The sequence below is a fragment of the Chelonoidis abingdonii genome, chromosome 12 (assembly GCF_003597395.2).
Source record: "Chelonoidis abingdonii isolate Lonesome George chromosome 12, CheloAbing_2.0, whole genome shotgun sequence".
Taxonomy (NCBI): domain Eukaryota; kingdom Metazoa; phylum Chordata; order Testudines; family Testudinidae; genus Chelonoidis; species Chelonoidis abingdonii.
The window spans coordinates 982,066-998,868 of NC_133780.1; the positions used below are offsets into that span (position 1 = coordinate 982,066).

Sequence of the window (16,803 nt, forward strand, 5' to 3'; positions counted from 1 at the left end):
GCTGGATAAAAGTCACTGTGGGTCCCAGGAAGAGGGGTGCAGGGCCAGACTCCGTGACAGCCCCTCCCCGGCAAGATGCCAACGGAAGGGGTTGGGGACAAAGAGATCAGGTGCCTCCTGGCCCGGGAAAGGGACAAAGGCAGAGGAGGGGCTGGAGGGTGAGTCAGTTTGGAGCTGGCTGGAGAAATGGAGGGGGGCCCAGCACTGGGCTTTGGGCTCCCCACTCCCCAAGATGGACCCGACTGAGGGGTCCTGTTGTCTGTACCTGAAAGCTCTGCTGTGGACTGTGTCCTGTCGGCTGATAAACCTTCTGTGTCCCCAGCTGGCTGAGAGTCACGTCTGACTGCAGAGTCGGGGTGCAGGACCCTCTGGCTTCCCCAGGACCCTGCCTGTGCGGACTCGCTGGGGGAAGCGCACGGAGGGGCAGAGGATGCTGAATGCTCCAAGGAGAGACCCAGGAGGTGAAGACGTGTGAGCTTCTTGCCCTGCAGACAGTCTGCTCCAAGGGAGAGGAGGCTCCCCAGAGTCCTGACTGGCTTTGTGGGGAGCAGTTCCAGAGCATCGCCCGGGGACCCCGTGAGAACTTTCATCTGGGGAGACTGGTCCTAGGGGAGAAGGAAATCCCCCCTTGTACTAAGAACTGTAAAGTGCCTGAACCAGGCAGTTAGGTGAGAAACTCCTTGATTCAAATCTTGCTGAGTCTGCAAATTTGTCTGTATTTCTTACGTAACCAACTTTGATCCCAATCTCTGCGTATAATCACTTACAATCTGGCTTTCTATGGTTAATAAACCGGTGTTAGCTTTTACCTAAGCCAGCGCGGTCTGGGGGAAGAGCTCAGAGAATCTCAGCTCAGGTTAACAAGGGGTGTCGGTCGCCCGTTCACTTCCCTTTGTCCACGTGGTGGCCGGATTAACGATGTTGCAGTGTCGAAGGGCGTCTGGAGCCGTGCCAGAGGGTGGAGTGCTGGGCTGCAAGGCTGGTGCCTCTCTGCGTATGATGCGTGAATGGCTCTGGAGCATTCATGCAGTTTAGCTGGGTGTAGGCTCCACACGCTGAGCACCCGGAGGGGTTTGCTGCTTGTCACCGGCCCAGCTCTGTGAGACACAGCCCAGGCTGGAGAGCGAAGGGGGCACAGTGGTCCCACATTCTGGGTTGTGCACCAGGGTGGCTTGATTACAGGCCATCAGGTACCTACAAGGGGAACAGAAATTGGATCATGGTTCTCCTCCATGTGCCAGACAAAGGCAGAACCTGATCCAGTGCCTGGAAGCTGAAGATAGACAGATTCAGACTGGAGATAAGGGGTGAATGTTTCACAGGGTAAATAACCAGTGGAACAAGTTTCCAAGGCTGTGGTGGATTTCCCACCCGGACGGTGTTTAACTCACGACTGGCTGTTTTTCTCCATGATCTGCTTGTGGGGCAGGTCTCTGGCCTGCGCTGAACAGGGTCAGACTAGAGGGTCACAAGGGTCCCTTCCGGCCTGGGGATCCAGGAGTCCGAAAGGGGTGTCTGGGGCAGGAGGCGTCTGGGGCAGGAGCCAGCTTTTCCCGGACAGGGGCAGCACCTTCATTCCCGGGACTATCCACTGAGAGGCGCCCTTGCACCATCCGCTGGGCCCCCCTCTGCCCAGGGGTCTGGGCCCCTCACCTGCACGGTGGCTCCCAAGGGACCGAGTGGCTCAGGCAGAGACAGCACCAAAAGGGTTAAATTAACCCAACCCGCCTGGCATCTCCCCTGCCTCCCTTCACTCCTGCCCTGTCCGTGCCTGACCCTGGCCCAGCTGCAGCTGCTGGGACCCTGTGTCCCCTCCTCTCCCCACTACACTCGGGGAAGGGGGCAGCTGAGCTGGATGCTGCCTGGTCCCTTGCCTGGGGGTGCCCCCCAGGGTGATGAGCAGCATCCGGGGTCTGGTGCTCGGAGCTGGGCAGGGAAGATCTCGGTCTGGGTGATTTGGGCGAGTTTCCTCATTCATCCCCTTCCCTGTGGAGCAGCCTTGGGGGCTGGCTGGGTCCTACCTCGGGGCTGGGGCTCGGCTGGTGACGGTGCTGAGAACCCACCTGGCTCATTGCACGGAGCCGCCAGGTGAGCAAAGCGCAGCCGAGCAGGCACTGGGACATCCCCTCTGGGGAAGTGCAGCCGGAAAGCTGTGCCCAGCCCCGATCCTGCTGCAGCCAGGCCCCCAGGACGATGGAGGGGGAAGGGTGAATGGTGGGAGAGGAAAGTGGGGGCGTAACGCAATATCTTGTGTGGGTAGTTCCCAGGGGAATTGAATCCTCAATCTCTGGAGCCTCAAGTGGGAGCTTTTACTGCCTGAGCCAACAGAGCCACGTCCGTCAGCCTCTGTCAGCCACTCGATGGGACTGGGGAGCCGCAGTGCCCGCGGGGTTATGTGGAGTTAATGTTCTAGGGCCCCCCACTCCATTATCCAAGCCATTAATGAAGCTCTGGACTAGTACTGGAGCCAGGGCTGAGCCTTGGGGGACCCCACTAGATACACCCTCCTGCTTTCTGAGTACGGACTTTCAAACAGTCGTGCACCCACATGGCTGTCATGTCATCTACCGGCGAGCCCCCCATTTCCCTGGTTGACCTACGAGAACGTCCCGCGGGACTGGGTCTAAAGCCTGACTAAAATCAAAATCCATAATGTCTACTGCTTCCCGCCTGCCCACCAGGCCGGTAACCCTGTCCAAGGAGGGAATGAGGCTGGTTTCGCATGATTTGTTCTTGACAAATCCAAGCTGGCGAGTCCTTCTAATTCTATTACCCCCAGGTGCTGACAAACTGATTGCTTGATAATTTGTTCCAGTACCTTTCCAGGTACCAAGTTACGAGGACTGGTCTGTAATTCCCCAGGTCCCCTTTGTTCCTGTTTATAAAGACAGGTGCTAGGTTTGCCCTTCCCCAGTTCTGTGGGACCTCACCCCACCTACCCCAGTAGGTGTCCCCCAGATAGGGACAATGGGGGACACCAAAGGTTAACAATGGTACTTTCACCCGGCTCTGTGATGATCTCTTCGTGCTCCGAAGGAAGACTAAAAATTGGAGCTGGAACCTGGTCTCCCTGAGTCCTGCTCTGTCTCTCGCTCCTTTCCCATCTCTCTCTCTCCCGCTTCTTCCAGTTCGGCCCAACGTGAAAGTTTCCCCCATGAAATCAGGGTCCCAGCCCCACTCCCACCTGCTGCTTTGCACCGTGATGGGGTTTTACCCCTCGGGGATCGAGATCAAGTGGCTGAAGAACGGGCAGGAGCAGACGGACGGGGTGGTGTCCATGGAGCTGCTCCAGAACGGAGACTGGACCTTCCAGATCCTGGTGATGCTGGAGATGAGCCCCCGGTGTGGGGGCGTGTACACCTGCCAGGTGGAGCACATCAGCCTGCGGGGCCCCCTCACCGTGCACTGGGGTAAGAGCCTGTGGATGTGGGGCAGCCCCTGAGCCCACAGGGGCAGCCCTCGGGAGATTGGCCTGGGTCAGAGCCCTGCCCCAACCCTGGGGGCAGAGAGCGCAAGGGGAAGGACAGGCTGAGCTCAGCCTAAACCAGCTGTGCTCTTCTTTCCACAGAGGCACAGGCTGACTCTGCCGGGGCAAGACGGTGGTGTGGTTGGGGGCTCCGCGCTGCATGGTCCTGGGATTGCTCATCTGCCTGGCGACTAAGAAAGGTGAATGGCTCCGGGATGGGGCCAGCAGTCCAGGAAACGAGTCCCCAGTGGGGGTTTCACTTGAATTTTGATTCACCGCAGTTTGCTTTAATTTTCCCTTCAGGCTTGAATACAGTTTTCTAGTGACCCAGGAACTTCCTGCCCTTCTCTCAGCCCCGCCCAAGAAGTGTGGGGCTAATCACAGCCCCTGGCTCCCCATGAACCTGACTCAGACCATTCAGAGTCTGAGCTACAGATGTGCCCTCTTGCCTCCCCTCCAGGTCTCCTCGCTAGTCCCACATGCCCCTGGACCATCAGGGAGTTGCAGACACAGTGTGAAGTGCCTGAAAACCAGTCAGTGCCCCTGTAGTCATGAAACAAATCCACTTCCCCTCTTCAAAATCAAACTCACTTGAGAAACGCAGCAGAAATGGATGAACTCCTGACCCTGAATTCTGACACTTACTTGTGCTACCCTCCGAGCTGCTTCCCTTTTCACCTAAACGTGCGAAAGAACATGCAGTAACATGCAGGTCAGACTGCTGACTGCATGATGCCTGTTTCGAGATTTTCCCAGGAGGGTCGACATGAGCAACAACGTCCCTTTCACACTCCACACCACTTCCCACGTTTTCCCTGGGGCCTCTTGCTCTTAGAACAATCTTTCTAAAACACAAAAGTCTCTCCTGAAATCAAACGAGGAGCATATGGAGTGGCTGGAGCTGGATTTTGACTCAACGTTGTTCTCCGCTAGCCTCACTGCCAGGTGGTGATGTCGCTTTCCCTGCCGGGCTCCTGAATCAGATCCCGTCCTGGAGAATGGAGAAGCTGGGAACCTGGGGGTTCACTCCTGCGCTGCTGATTGAGGCCTGGTGCCCTCTGGTTGAATGTCCCTGTCTGTCGTTGTCCCCTCCCTGGGCTCTCCCCACCATCCTGTGCTGCTCCCACCTGGGGGGGTCCCCTCCTTCCCTCCTGCACACTCCCCCTGAGTTAGCCGTCGCCTGGCCTCTGCCCAGCCCCCCAATCACTCTCGCTGCCCTTGCAGGAACCTGTGTGGGGCGGCCCCAGCTCCCTGCACAGAACTGTCATGCTAGCAGATCCGTCACCATAGTGAAATGTGCAAAACTTAGGCAGACTCTAAGGCCTCACTCAGCCTTGGGGTACAGCCTGGAGAGTACAAAGCGAAGTGTAAATCCAGAGAAGAGCGACTGCAGCCAGCGGGACAGGGGAGAGCTTGAGACAGGGACACTTTCTAGCCAATGTCCCCCACACAAGGAAACAGGAGAAAAATATTTCCTCCGGTTATCGGGAAACACAGAAGTCGTCTCCTCATAAAGCGATGATGACAATGCTCGTGTGACCTGGGGAGATAGGGACTGACATGCATCAACCTGCCGCCCAGTCAGGATAAATAGCGACAAGGGATGGCATCCCAGGCGCTGTGTGTGAACCCTCCCCTGACACAGAGCTGAGGGTGCTGGCTTTTCCCTCCCTCGGGCAGCGCAGGCACAGCTGGTCACACCAACAGTCTGATGGAAGTGGAACTGAACTGGCTTGACTGACCTGGAGCGAAAGGAACGATGCCTTTGAGCATTCGTGACTCTTCCAGCAGCTCCTTTCTCTCAAACCAGGGAGTCTGAGAGCCAAAAGGGAATGACCCAGGAACCTCCTGATGTCAACTGGCAGAGGGCACACGGTGTGCACAGGAGTTTCACAGGGATCCCCTGGGTCAGACAGACGTGTAATAATTCATTAGAGTGGGGACTCTAACAAAGCCAGCGATGCGCAGGTGGCCATAAGCATTGTGAGACATATGTGTGGATGAGATTTAAGGAGTTCTAAATAATAATTGGAGATATACCAATCTCCTAGAGCTGGAAGGGACCCTGAAAGGTCATTGAGTCCAGCCCCCTGCCTTCACTAGCAGGACCAATTTTTGCCCCAGCTCCCTAAGTGACCCCCTCAAGGATTGAGCTCACAACCCTGGGTTTAGCAGGCCAGGGCTCAAAACACTGAGCTATCCCTCCTCCCTGTAGTGAGACCTAAAAAAGATGTTCTTAAAGTCGAGAACAGGCAGGTCACTTGAAATTGAAACATGTTTCTGTGCAGGCAGGGGTTAGGAGACCCCCAGCTGGTCACTGTGTATTGTGCTGTGATGGGCTGGATCACAGAAAACCCCTCGGAAACTGTTAACTGATGGGCTGACACTACCCCGAGCCTGTTTCCCTGGGCAGCTTGGGACTTCAGTGCCCTGCCTGGTTTGAGCCAGACACGCTAGCCTGCTGCAAACCCAGACCCAGATCTGAACCACGTCCCCTAAATGTGCAGGCTTGACTGAAAACAGCTTAAGAAGTGCTCCTGTCTCCAACACTCGGATACCGAGCTCCCAATGGGGTCCAAACCCCAAATAAATCCGTTTTACCCAGTATAAAGCTTATTCAGGGTAAACTTGTAAATTGTTCGCCCTCTGTAGCACTGATAGAGAGAGATGCACAGCTGTTTGCGCCCCCCCCCCCAGGCATTAATACAGACTCTGGGTCAATTAACAAGTAAAAAGTGATTTTACTAAATACAGAAAGTCAGAGTTAAGTGGTTCCAAGTAGTAGCAGACAGAACAAAGCGAATTGCCAAACAAAATAAAATAAAACACGCACGTCTAAGCCTAATACAGTAATAACGTGATTACAGATAAAATCTCACCCTCAGCGATCGTTCAATAAACTTCTGTCACAGACTGGAGACGCCTTCCTAGCTGGGCCCAATCCTTTCCCTGGTACAGCCCTTGCTCCAGCTCAGGTGGTAGCTCGGGGATGTCTCATGACTGCAGCCCCCTTTGTTCTGTTCCACCCCCTTTTATAGCTTTGGCACCAGGCTGGAATCCTTTGTCCCTCTCTGGGTCCCCACCCCCCCTTCTCAATGGAAAAGCACCAGGTTAAAGATGGATTCCAGTACCAGGTGACAAGGTCACATGTCCTGTGCGACACCCCCCCCCCCCAGCCTTCATTCCTCCCAGCTGACCCACAGGAGGCCTGTCTGCAAACAGAGCCAGCCACAGTCAATTGTCCGTGGTTCTGGGAGCCATCAAGATTCCAACTGTCAGCGCAAACATTAAACCGGGAGGAATGGTGAAGAAACCAGAATGTGCAAATGGCCCCTGGTTGCTAACAATGATACTGCAGAACTAAACAGCCTGTGTCGTCTTATTGCACTATAGCCAGGACGAACACGCTGGTGTGTACGGAGGTCTTTGTGTGCGCTCCGATTCCAGTGTTGACCCTAAACCACAGACCAGTAACATAAGCCCCTGCTGCAAAAGAGACAAGCCCCATGGGACGAATGGACTGCTTCTTATGTTTTTCTGATACTGTGTTGGTGCTCAGTGTCCCCTGTGCAGTTCTTAAGTATCTGGCAGAGCATAAGGCCAAGTTGCCCCTAAATGGCCTGGCACTCTGTCTCTAGCAACGTGATGGCCTGGGCCCCTCCTCTGCTAAAGGTGCCAACTGAAGGTGTTGGAGACAAAGGGATCGTGTGACCTCCGGGCCGCGGGAAAGGGGCTGAGCAGAGAGGAGGGCTGGAGGTTGTTAGTCGGGAGCTATGGGACAAGGAGTGAAGTGCAGACCTAGGGGTTGCTCACTGCCCCCAGAATGGACCCGGCCGAGAGGTCGGTTCGCTGTCGCTCAAGTCTGTTTTAGACTCTGTTCCTTGTCATCGAAAAACCTCTGTTTTGCTGGCTAAGAGTCACGTCTGACTGCAAAGTGGGGGTGCAGGACCCTGTGGCTTCCCCAGGACCCCACCTGGGTGGGCTCGCTGTGGGAAGCCCACGGAGGGGCAGAGGATGCTGAATGCTCCAAGGAGAGACCCAGGAGGTGAAGCCATGGGAGCTTCTTGCCCTGCAGACAGTCTGCTCCAAGGGAGAGGAGGCTCCCCAGAGTCCTGACTGGCTTTGTGGGGAGCAGTTCCAGAGCATCGCCCAGGGACTCCGTGACACCCCAGCATCAGCATTGCAGAGCACATGTGGTACAACAACTGCCGGCAAAACGGTGTGAAACCCATTGCAGTCACCTCGCTGCGCTCTCAGGGGACTGCTCCCCAGTGTCTCCTGCTGTCTTGCTGTGCACGGACCTGCTGTGCCTGCTCCACAGCGAAGATACAGGGACGGCACATGGTCTGTCTGTGGCTGTGACTGCCTGGCCTCCTTCCCTCCATCACACAGCTCAGTGGGGTTGTCGTGACGGGGGCTGTTGTGACGGGTTCAGTCACAGAGACCCCCTTGGGATTCTCACCTGATGTGCTGAAACTACCTCTGACCCTGGGACTTGGGACTCCAGAACCCTGCCTTGTTGAGCCAGACACACTAGCCTGCTGCAACACACACCCAGGGTGTGAACCATGTCCCCAGAGCTGCAGGCTTGAACTGAAAACCACTCAACTGGTTACCTGTCTCCAGCTCCCAATGGGATCAAAACCCTCCGATAAATCCGTTTTACTCTGTATAAAGTTTACACAGAGTAAACTCTTAAATTGTCCGCCCTCTATAACACTGACAGACAGAGAGGCACAGCTGTTTGCCCCCCCCCCCAGGTATTTATCACTTACTCTGGGTTCAATAATAAACCAAAGTGATTTTAGTAAGAATAAAAAGTCGGATTTAAGTGGCTGCAAGTAATAACAGACAGAACAAAGTGAGTCACCAGGTAAAATAAAGCAAAAACACGCACGTCTGAGCCTAATACAGTCAGAAACTAAATGCAGGTAAATCTCACCCTCAGAGATGTGCCAATCAGCTTCTTTCACAGACTGGAGACACCTTCCTAGTCTGGGCCCAACCCTTCCCCCAGTACAGCCCTGGTTAGCTCCAGGTCAGGTGGTAGCTCGGGGATGTCTCATGACTGCAGCCCCCTTTGTCCTGTTCCACCCCCTTATGTAGCTTTGGCACAAGGCGGAAATCCTTTGTCCCTCTCTGGGTCCCCACCCCTCCTTCTACATGGAAAAACACCAGGTTTAAGATGGATTCCGGTATCATGTGGCTACACTGGAGAGTTGCAGTGCTGTAAACCCACCACCAGCGCTGCAACTTACTCACCGTCCACACCTGCAAGGCACATACAGGGCTGCATCTCCCTGGCTGCAGCGCTGGCCGTACTCCTGCTCTGCCACGGGTGTAAGGATTGCAGCGCTGGTGATGTAGCGCTGCTCCGCCAGTGTGGCCACCAAAAGCGCTGTAATTGGCCTCTGAGGTATTTGGAGGTATCCCAGAATGCCTGTTCACAACAAACCGGAAGAGTGGCTGAACTCCGGCTTCCCGGAGCTGCTTATCTAAAACACAAACACAGCTTGTATGTGCAATCGAGCAGAGAGGCAGGCGGAGGGGATTGCTTGGAATTTCACAGCTGTTTGCTTTGAGGAGAGAAGCCACACGGCAGAGGGTGAGTCCGTTTTGGAGGCGCTGCTTATCTGCTCTGAAGGCTATTTAGGAGTGCATTATTGCATAGTGAATAAGAGAGGGTAGGGGAAGGGAATTAAACTTTTAAAATGATTTGAAGGTTGATGCTGTGTATCTTCCATCCTTAGAACTTGCAGGCAGGGAGCTGACACAGTGTCAGCTCCAAAAATCCACTCTCTGTCTCCCCCCCACCGGCTCCTGTCACCACTCCACCCAACCCTCCTTTTGAAAAGGCACCTGTTGCAGCACTTGAACGGGATAGCTGCCCACCAATGCACCACTCCAACAGAGCTGCATACTGTAAATGTGGCCACACTGACGCTGGTAGCTTGTCAGTGTGCACACTCCAGCGCTTTCCCTGCACAGCTGTACGAAAACAGCTTGTACCTCCCGGCCTGCACATCTCCAAGTGGCCAAGGCTCTTTTATTCTTCCTTTCTTTCAGGTTGGCCTGCACAGACCCAGGGCAAGGTTGTGAGTAAACAGCATTTCAGCAAATTGTCCTGGTTCATGGGAGCCATCAAGATTCAAGCCACCACTAGTGGCCCCCATTTGCCATAACTACAATCGCCCTCAGAGTTATAGGCTCAGTATTCCTGGTTTCAGATACAGAGTAGGTACATTCATACAAACAGGATGATCCCACACTCAGTAGATTAAAAGTTTGTACTGATCCCTTACAAGAGACGTTTTGCATGAGCATATTCCCATAGGTTAAATTCACTCATTAGCATCATCTCCATATAAGAATATGGAGTGCAACGTCACAGGGGTCACCCCGGGGACCTGCGACCCCCTGCCTGCGGGTAGCATCACCTGCTCGCGTTACTCTGTGCTGGAGGAACAGGGGACACTGAAGGGGCAGGCCCAACACCCAGACCTCGCCCTGACCCCAGCAATGGGTTGAGACAGAGCTGGAACCCAAGAGAATGGAATTTGGGGGAGATTCAAAACTGGCAAACTTGCAGCGTCTGCCTCCTGGGCCAAGTGGGAAAACCCAAGCAGGGGGGCTCCCCTGCACAGATGAGGTCCCCAGCCCCCAGAAGCCGGCACACCCCATGGAGTCCCACCCACACGTGGCAGTTTGCACCCACAACAACTGGGAGGTCATTGGGCATGTCATGTTATGAGACCGTGTGAGACAGCACCGCAATAAGAGCAATCCCTTACCAATAACAAACCAGCTGTCTATTAGCCCAGAGCTCCCAGCAACCCTTACATAACAACCCAGCCTGTCCACCAAGCCCTGCGCTGTCCCGGCAACCCTACAATAACACCCAGGCCTGTTCACAGCCAGCGGCCCAGGCAACCCTACAACAACAACCCAGCCTGTCCACAGCCCCGGCGCTAGGGGCTGGACTGCAGGGATAAGGTGGGGGAGATGGGGGCCAGCAGGGGTCTTCGCCTGTCGGCGTCGTGGCTCCCCACTTGCTTCTGACGGTGGTGCTGGGCGGCCGGCGGGGGTCGGGGGTGAGGGGGGCCAGCAAGGGGCTGGAGCAGCAAGGGTCAGCGACGGCGGATGGGAGCAGGGTCGGGGCGGGGCGGAGAGCAGGGGGCTCTCTCGAGCATGTCAGGGCTGCCTGGATGCCCAGGGCGGCACTAGGGCTGGGCTTGCAGGTTATCGGGGGGGGGCGCAAGGGCTCGCCAGGCGTCAGGGCTCCCATGGCCCAGGGCGGCTGCTAGGGCTGCGGCTGCAGGATCCGCGGCGGGCCAGCAGGGCTCTGCCTGGGCAGTCTGGGGCTCCCCAATTGCCCCAGTAGGCCGCCCCACGGCTACATTAGAGAAGCATGGGCGGATGCAGGGGTGGGTGGGCGCAGGGGCTCTGCCCGGGCAGTCAGGGCTCCCATTGCCCAGCGGGGTCCTGCTAGGGAGATAGAGAGAGGCTGCAGGAATCGGGGCGGGGGCCAGCAAGGGGCTCTGCCCAGGCAGTCAGGGCTCCCCATTGCCCCAGGGCGGTGCTAGGGGCTGGGCTGCAGGGAGTAGGGGCAGCAGGGGGCTCTGCCCGGGCAGTCAGGGCTCCCCATTGCCCCAGGGCGGCGCTAGGGGCTGGGCTGCAGGGGGTGGGGCGGGGGCAGCAAGGGGCTCTCTCCGGGCAGTCTGGGCTGGCCTGATGCCCCAGGGCGGCACGGGGGGCTTTGTGAGGGAGCAGTGCTACCCCAGGCCGGAGGAGACGGAGGGGGCGTCACACACACTTCGGCTGTGGCTGGTAAAGGGCGCGCAGTGTAGCTGCTGTTTGTGGGCAGGGGAGACGCTGGCAGAAAACACTCCCCCCACGAGTGGCAGCGGCTTTGTCGGTACCAGGGCTGTTGACACTGGCACTTTTCATCACTAAAACTTGTCGTTCAGGAGTGTTCTTCTGACCTTGCTGCCGGGGACTCCCCTCCCGCGCTGCCCCCTGCTCCCCGACTGACTCTGCCCGGATCGGCTCGGGGCTGGCAGCTGCGGGTGCAGAGCTGAGCAAGACAGAGAAATAGAGAAGTTGGTCTGAGAGGCGTGTGGGCTGCGGAGGAAGTACCACGCTGGGGAAGTACCACGCTGGGCTAGTGACCCTGGCTGGGGGAGGCAGGTGTCACGGACTCCCAGGTCGTGCCCACGCGTGGCCCCGTGCGGTCCGTGGGGGGTGCCCCTTTCAGTGCAACAGCCCTTCACAGGGGGCCACTCTCTGCCGGGGTCAGGCCCCTCCACCTCCTGGAGCCGCACCTCCCTGAGCCTCAGCACGTCTGTCTCTGCCGTGGGCCCCTCGGGGAGTCCACGCGCTCTGGGCCCCCCGGGCCTCCTCACCCCCAAAGGGGTTGATGCCCCCACCCCGCCCTGTTCTCTAGCCCGGAGCGACTCTCAGCCAGCGTAACACAGGAGGTTTATTAAGAGTTGAACCCAGCACAGGAAACTCTCAGGGCCTCAGGCCTGGCCTCCCTCAGCCCAGCACATCCCAGTCCCCCTGCAGCCAGGGGGGCTCTGCCTGCTCCCCCTTCCAGCCCAGAGCCCCCCTGCTTCCCAGCTGGGCCTCCGATATCCCCGGCCCCAAGCCCCTCTGTCCATTGGCTTCTCTCCAGGGAAACAGGTCGTAAATGGAAGGCCTGGGTCTCCTCCCCTCTCAGCCCCCCTCTGGCCCCTCTGGCTGAACCGGCTGGTCAGGTCACCGGGGTCCTCTTCCCGCAGCCCATTGTCCCCCACTGGCCAGAACCAGCTGTGTCTCCTGAGCGGGGTCTCCGGGTCGTCAGGTCACCAGTCGCTGGGGTCTCCATCCTCCAGGCCATCGGCCGGGGTCCCGAGTTCCCTCTCTGGTCCTCTGTGCCAACAAACTCCCTCTCCCCTCCCCTTGTTAAACCAGTAACACCCGGGGAAACTGAGTCCCCCTCCCTCTGCACGTAACCCACTGGAAACCCAAAGAAAACAAGAAAATCCCCCACTTCATCACAGCAGGCTAGGGATCAGCAGGGAGACCCCGTAGTGCAGGATTGTTTACAGGACAGAGACTCTCCCTACCCGCTTTGTCCTCCACTTGTTTCCTGCCCCCTGCCCCAGCCTCCTCCCCTGTCCCCACAGCATCTGTCACCCTTCGGCTGTTCCAAATCAACGTCTTCCACAACGCCAGCTCCACGGACGTGGCGGTGATGGCCCTGCTGGGCGACTTGGAGACCCACTCCCTGGCCTGCAGCACCTGCAAGATCCGCTTCCTGCAGCCCTGGGCCCAGCAGGGCCTGACCCCAAAGCAGTGGCAGGACCTGGAGCTGGTGATCCATCACTATCTATTCAACTTCAACCGGATTGTGAACAGAATAGCCCACAGCACGGAATGGGCTGTGAGTATGGAGCGGTCTGAGGGGATCCCCGCCGGCCTCCAACCCGGGGTGCTGAGAACTGACACTGAGTGTGTCACTGGGGGCAAGACAGCCAGTCCCTGGCCCTTGGGCTGATTGGAGCCGGCGTCCCCTGGAGGGAAACACCCGTGTCCCATTCTCCAGCCAGGTCTGGGCCAGATTGTAGCCTGCACTCCCTAGAGGGGAAGGCCCCCTGTCCCACTCCCTGAGCCGAAGCTCCTGCTCTTTCCTGACATGTACCATGACCCTTGGAAAGCAGGTCATTTGGGTGGGGGTCTGTCAGCAACCCCATGTGACGGAGCAGGGAGCGGGGCGGATGTGACCTGGGAAAGTTGCAGGGGAGTTACACTGGGGATGAGAAGGAAGCTCCCTGAGCTGTAACCTCAGCCAGGAGTGGGGTGGGAGAAGTGACACCTTCTGCCCGGAGACTGAGCCAAAGGAGGAGGAGCAGAGCGGAGGGGGAGAAAGCGAGGAGAGGAATTTTTTTAGTTTCAGTTTGGGTTGGGTGGTGCAACGCAGGGAACCCCAAGCTGGGGTCTAAGCTCCCTGAACCCCCAGAAGGACTTGATTGAGGGGTCCTGGTTGTGCCTACAAGTTCGGCTGTAGTCTGTGTTCCTATTGTCCGATAAACCTTCTGTTTTACTGGCTGGCTGAGAGTCACTCTGGATCCCAGGGCCCTGACTCCCCGACACTCCGTGACACCCTTCCCTAGAGGGGAAGGCCCCCTGTCCCACTCCCTGAGCCGAAGCTCCTGCTCTTTCCTGACATGTACCATGACCCTTGGAAAGCAGGTCATTTGGTGGGGGTCTGTATCTCAGCAATCCCGTGACCAAAGGACTCCAAATTTGCACCACAAGCCCTGCCTCAGGCCTCGATGTAACGCAGCGATTTTCAAACCAATCTGACTATGCCCATGAACCTCAGAGCACTTCGAACAATCGATTTTAAACAAACTTCAACTTACCCTTAACTCCAGCCGGGGCCACCTCACAATCCTGCCGCCATCTTGTGGCCAAACGTCCTCATTGCACCTGTCATGGACCTTTATTGCCCCGTCTCTCTATTTCTGCCCCCCCAGTAACCTCTGGACCCCCGTCCTCGTCCCCCTGCCGTTCTTGTTCCAGACCCCTTTGTTATCCAGGGCTCCCTCGGCTGCGAGCTGCGCCCCAACGGCACCTCGAGGGGATTCTATGACGCCGCGGGGAACGGCGAGGACATCGTGAGCTTCGACGTGGACACGGGCACCTGGGTCGCTCGGTCGGAAGATAAGCTGGCGCTCGACGCCCGGAACCTTCTCAACTGGGATAAGAGCGCGTCCACCAGGCTTCAGTTTTTTCTTGGAATAACTTGCATCTATCTGCTCAATAGCTTTGCCCAGTATGGGAAAGAGTCTCTGGAGAGGCAAGGTGAGGCTGGTCACCACTGCCTGCTTGCTGAGATGCAGCCACCTCTGGGGTGGGGCAGGGGGCTGTTTGTACAGGGCCCCCTTGCCTGGTGTACAAATGCAGCTATAGCTGGGGTGCAGCAATAGCTGTACATAGCTGCACTGCACAGCAGTTTAGGACAGGAAGTGAAGGGGAATCTGTCACTACTGGTAACTGCAGTGGGTAGAATTGGGGTCTGGCTAGGACAGCGGGGCCAACGCCTGACCCTGGGAAGTTGAGCTGGGCTTGGCTAGTGGGTCCCTGAGGCTCAGGCTGAATCGTCCCCTCTCCCCTGCCCTGTCTCTCTCCTCCTGTCTCAGAGCGTCCGGTCGCCGTGGTGTTTGCCCGAGCACCTCCCCCAGCCGGGACCCCCGCGCCGGTACTGCTGGTTTGCCGGGTCACCGGTTTCTACCCCCGGCCCGTCCGTGTGGCCTGGCTGCAGGACGGGAAGGAGGTGATGCCGGGCTGGTGGCTGAACTCCAGCGGGATCCTGCCCAACGCGGACCTGACCTACCAGCTGCACAGCTCCCTGGCCGTGGGGCCGGGCACCGGGCACAGCTACGCCTGCCGGGTGCAGCACAGCAGCCTCGGGGGCCAGAGCCTACTGATCCCCTGGGGTAGGTGCACGTCCCCGGGGGGGTGTCATAGTCTCTAGGGGCTTTTCCTGCATGTCGTGAGTGGGACGGGGGTGGGCCCAGGCAGCGGGATTGGGGCGGAGGGAGGCAGAAGGGGAGAGTTGGGCAATGGATCAGGGGGAGCAGGACGGAGGAGCTGAGGTGGACGGGACAGGACTGGGATGGAGGGAGCAGGGTGGGGGCTGAGGGGAGTGCGAATGGGACGGGGTGGGGAGATCTGTGTGGAGTATCCCTGTTCCCACTGCGTCACCCCCTGTTTTACAGAGCAGAGCAGGCCCTGGGGCCCTGGCCTGGCCGTGGGCATCACCCTGGGGGTTCTGGCCGTAGCCGCCGTGGCCGTGGTGCTGTGGTGGACCAGACGCAGGTGAGTCCTCCCCTCTCTGGGATGAGGTGGGGGTGGAGGGAATGTTACACCCCCTAACCCATCCCCTCTGCTCTCTCCTTCCAGGGGCTACCAGGACGTTAGACCAGGGGAGTCCAGTGCCTGAGGGGGCAGCACCGGCCCAGGCGTGGGAGTCGGCCCCTCTCCTGGGAACTTGGACCTGTGCCCTGCTGTAAGCGATTTGTCCTGAACCAGCACTCTCTGTTGAGACCCACCAGAACCGCATCGTTACTGCAGCTTAGTCAGCAGGATCCGCAGAACCAGGTCAATGAAGCTGTGGCTCAGAACCCCATGCTATCCCCATTGGTATCGTTGGTTAAAGATCAGTGACCTTGAGCCAGAAAGCACCCGCAGAAGCAATGGAACTGCAAGCCCTGAGAGACAGCCTAGAACATCAACAACAAGTGGCAGAAACGCGACTGAGAGAGAAGCAAGCCCTGGCCAAGCTGGAAATAGAAGCTGCTGAAAGAGGAACGGGCTCGTAGGGAGCGTTTGCAGCTGCTGGCTGCTGAGGAGGGTTCGCCAGATGCAACAGAAGCTGCCAGACTCCAGCTCCACGTTAAAAGAGCAAGGGTAGAACAGCAGAAACTGAGAGCCAGGTTCTAACAGGGTTGGTATGTTTGTTTCTCTGAGCAGTGTGTGTTGAACCAGTTTTGCTATGGCCAGGGAGAGAGTGACCGCTTCTTGGTGCCCCCAGGGCCGCCCCTAGGATTTACGGGGCCCTATGCGGTATTGTTAAACTGGTGCCCCTGTGCCTGACGGCAGCCTGGGCTTGCAGCCCGGTGGGACGGGGGCGGAGGGACAAGGCAGAAAGAATAACAAGGTGCCCGGCCCGCCTCACGGTGGCAGAGAGTCACAGTTCCCCGCAGAGACCCCTGTACCCTCTCCCTCACGCAGAATGGACGTGCAGAAGGTACCTAACTGAAAGCACTAAACTTGGGAATAAAAAATATCAGTCACAGGTTTTTTGATCTGCCCTGAAGTCTGTCAGACATTTATTTGCAAAAGCTTTGTAGTAAGGGCGAGGCAGCCGTCCCGCTGAACACGACATTCAATATTCTGGAATACATGATGCAGCTCTTCTCTGGCTTACATTTTCTTCATCAGTATTTCTAAGCTGATTTTATATTTGAAATGTGCTCTTACGCCTTCATAAAGTAACCAGTCCAGATTGCTACATGTGTAACTCACTGAAACAGAGAGCATTTGAAATTAAAGAGTCACAGAGGTCTAGTGTGTTCATAACAATGGTCATTGCTTTCAGGAAAAGGGACACTAATTTACTGAAATTTCACCAACTTTAAAAAATATGTTTCCAAAGATTGCAGGCATCACAGAGGGTTTTGTATCTTACTGAGGTGTGGATTTTGCTTAAAACTAGTTCATAGATAGTCAGAAGTAAAGAAAGGGAAACTCTTTGTCCAGCTATCTGGAAGAAAAGGGCTTTGGCTTCC

The 16,803-nt window shown here is 57.2% G+C and overlaps 1 protein-coding gene across 1 annotated transcript in view; it reads left to right on the forward strand.

The window, feature by feature from the left end:
- The window catches only part of LOC116839811 (antigen-presenting glycoprotein CD1d-like), a 26,612-nt gene extending 10,033 nt beyond the window's left edge, over window positions 1-16,579 (forward strand). The window contains 6 exon segments of the mRNA XM_075071541.1: window positions 12,613-12,870; window positions 12,873-12,890; window positions 14,033-14,314; window positions 14,653-14,949; window positions 15,232-15,331; window positions 15,416-16,579. Coding sequence (XP_074927642.1) covers window positions 12,613-12,870; window positions 12,873-12,890; window positions 14,033-14,314; window positions 14,653-14,949; window positions 15,232-15,331; window positions 15,416-15,455 — 995 coding nt within the window. The 3' untranslated portion in view covers window positions 15,456-16,579.
- The last annotated feature ends 224 nt before the right edge of the window (window positions 16,580-16,803 follow it).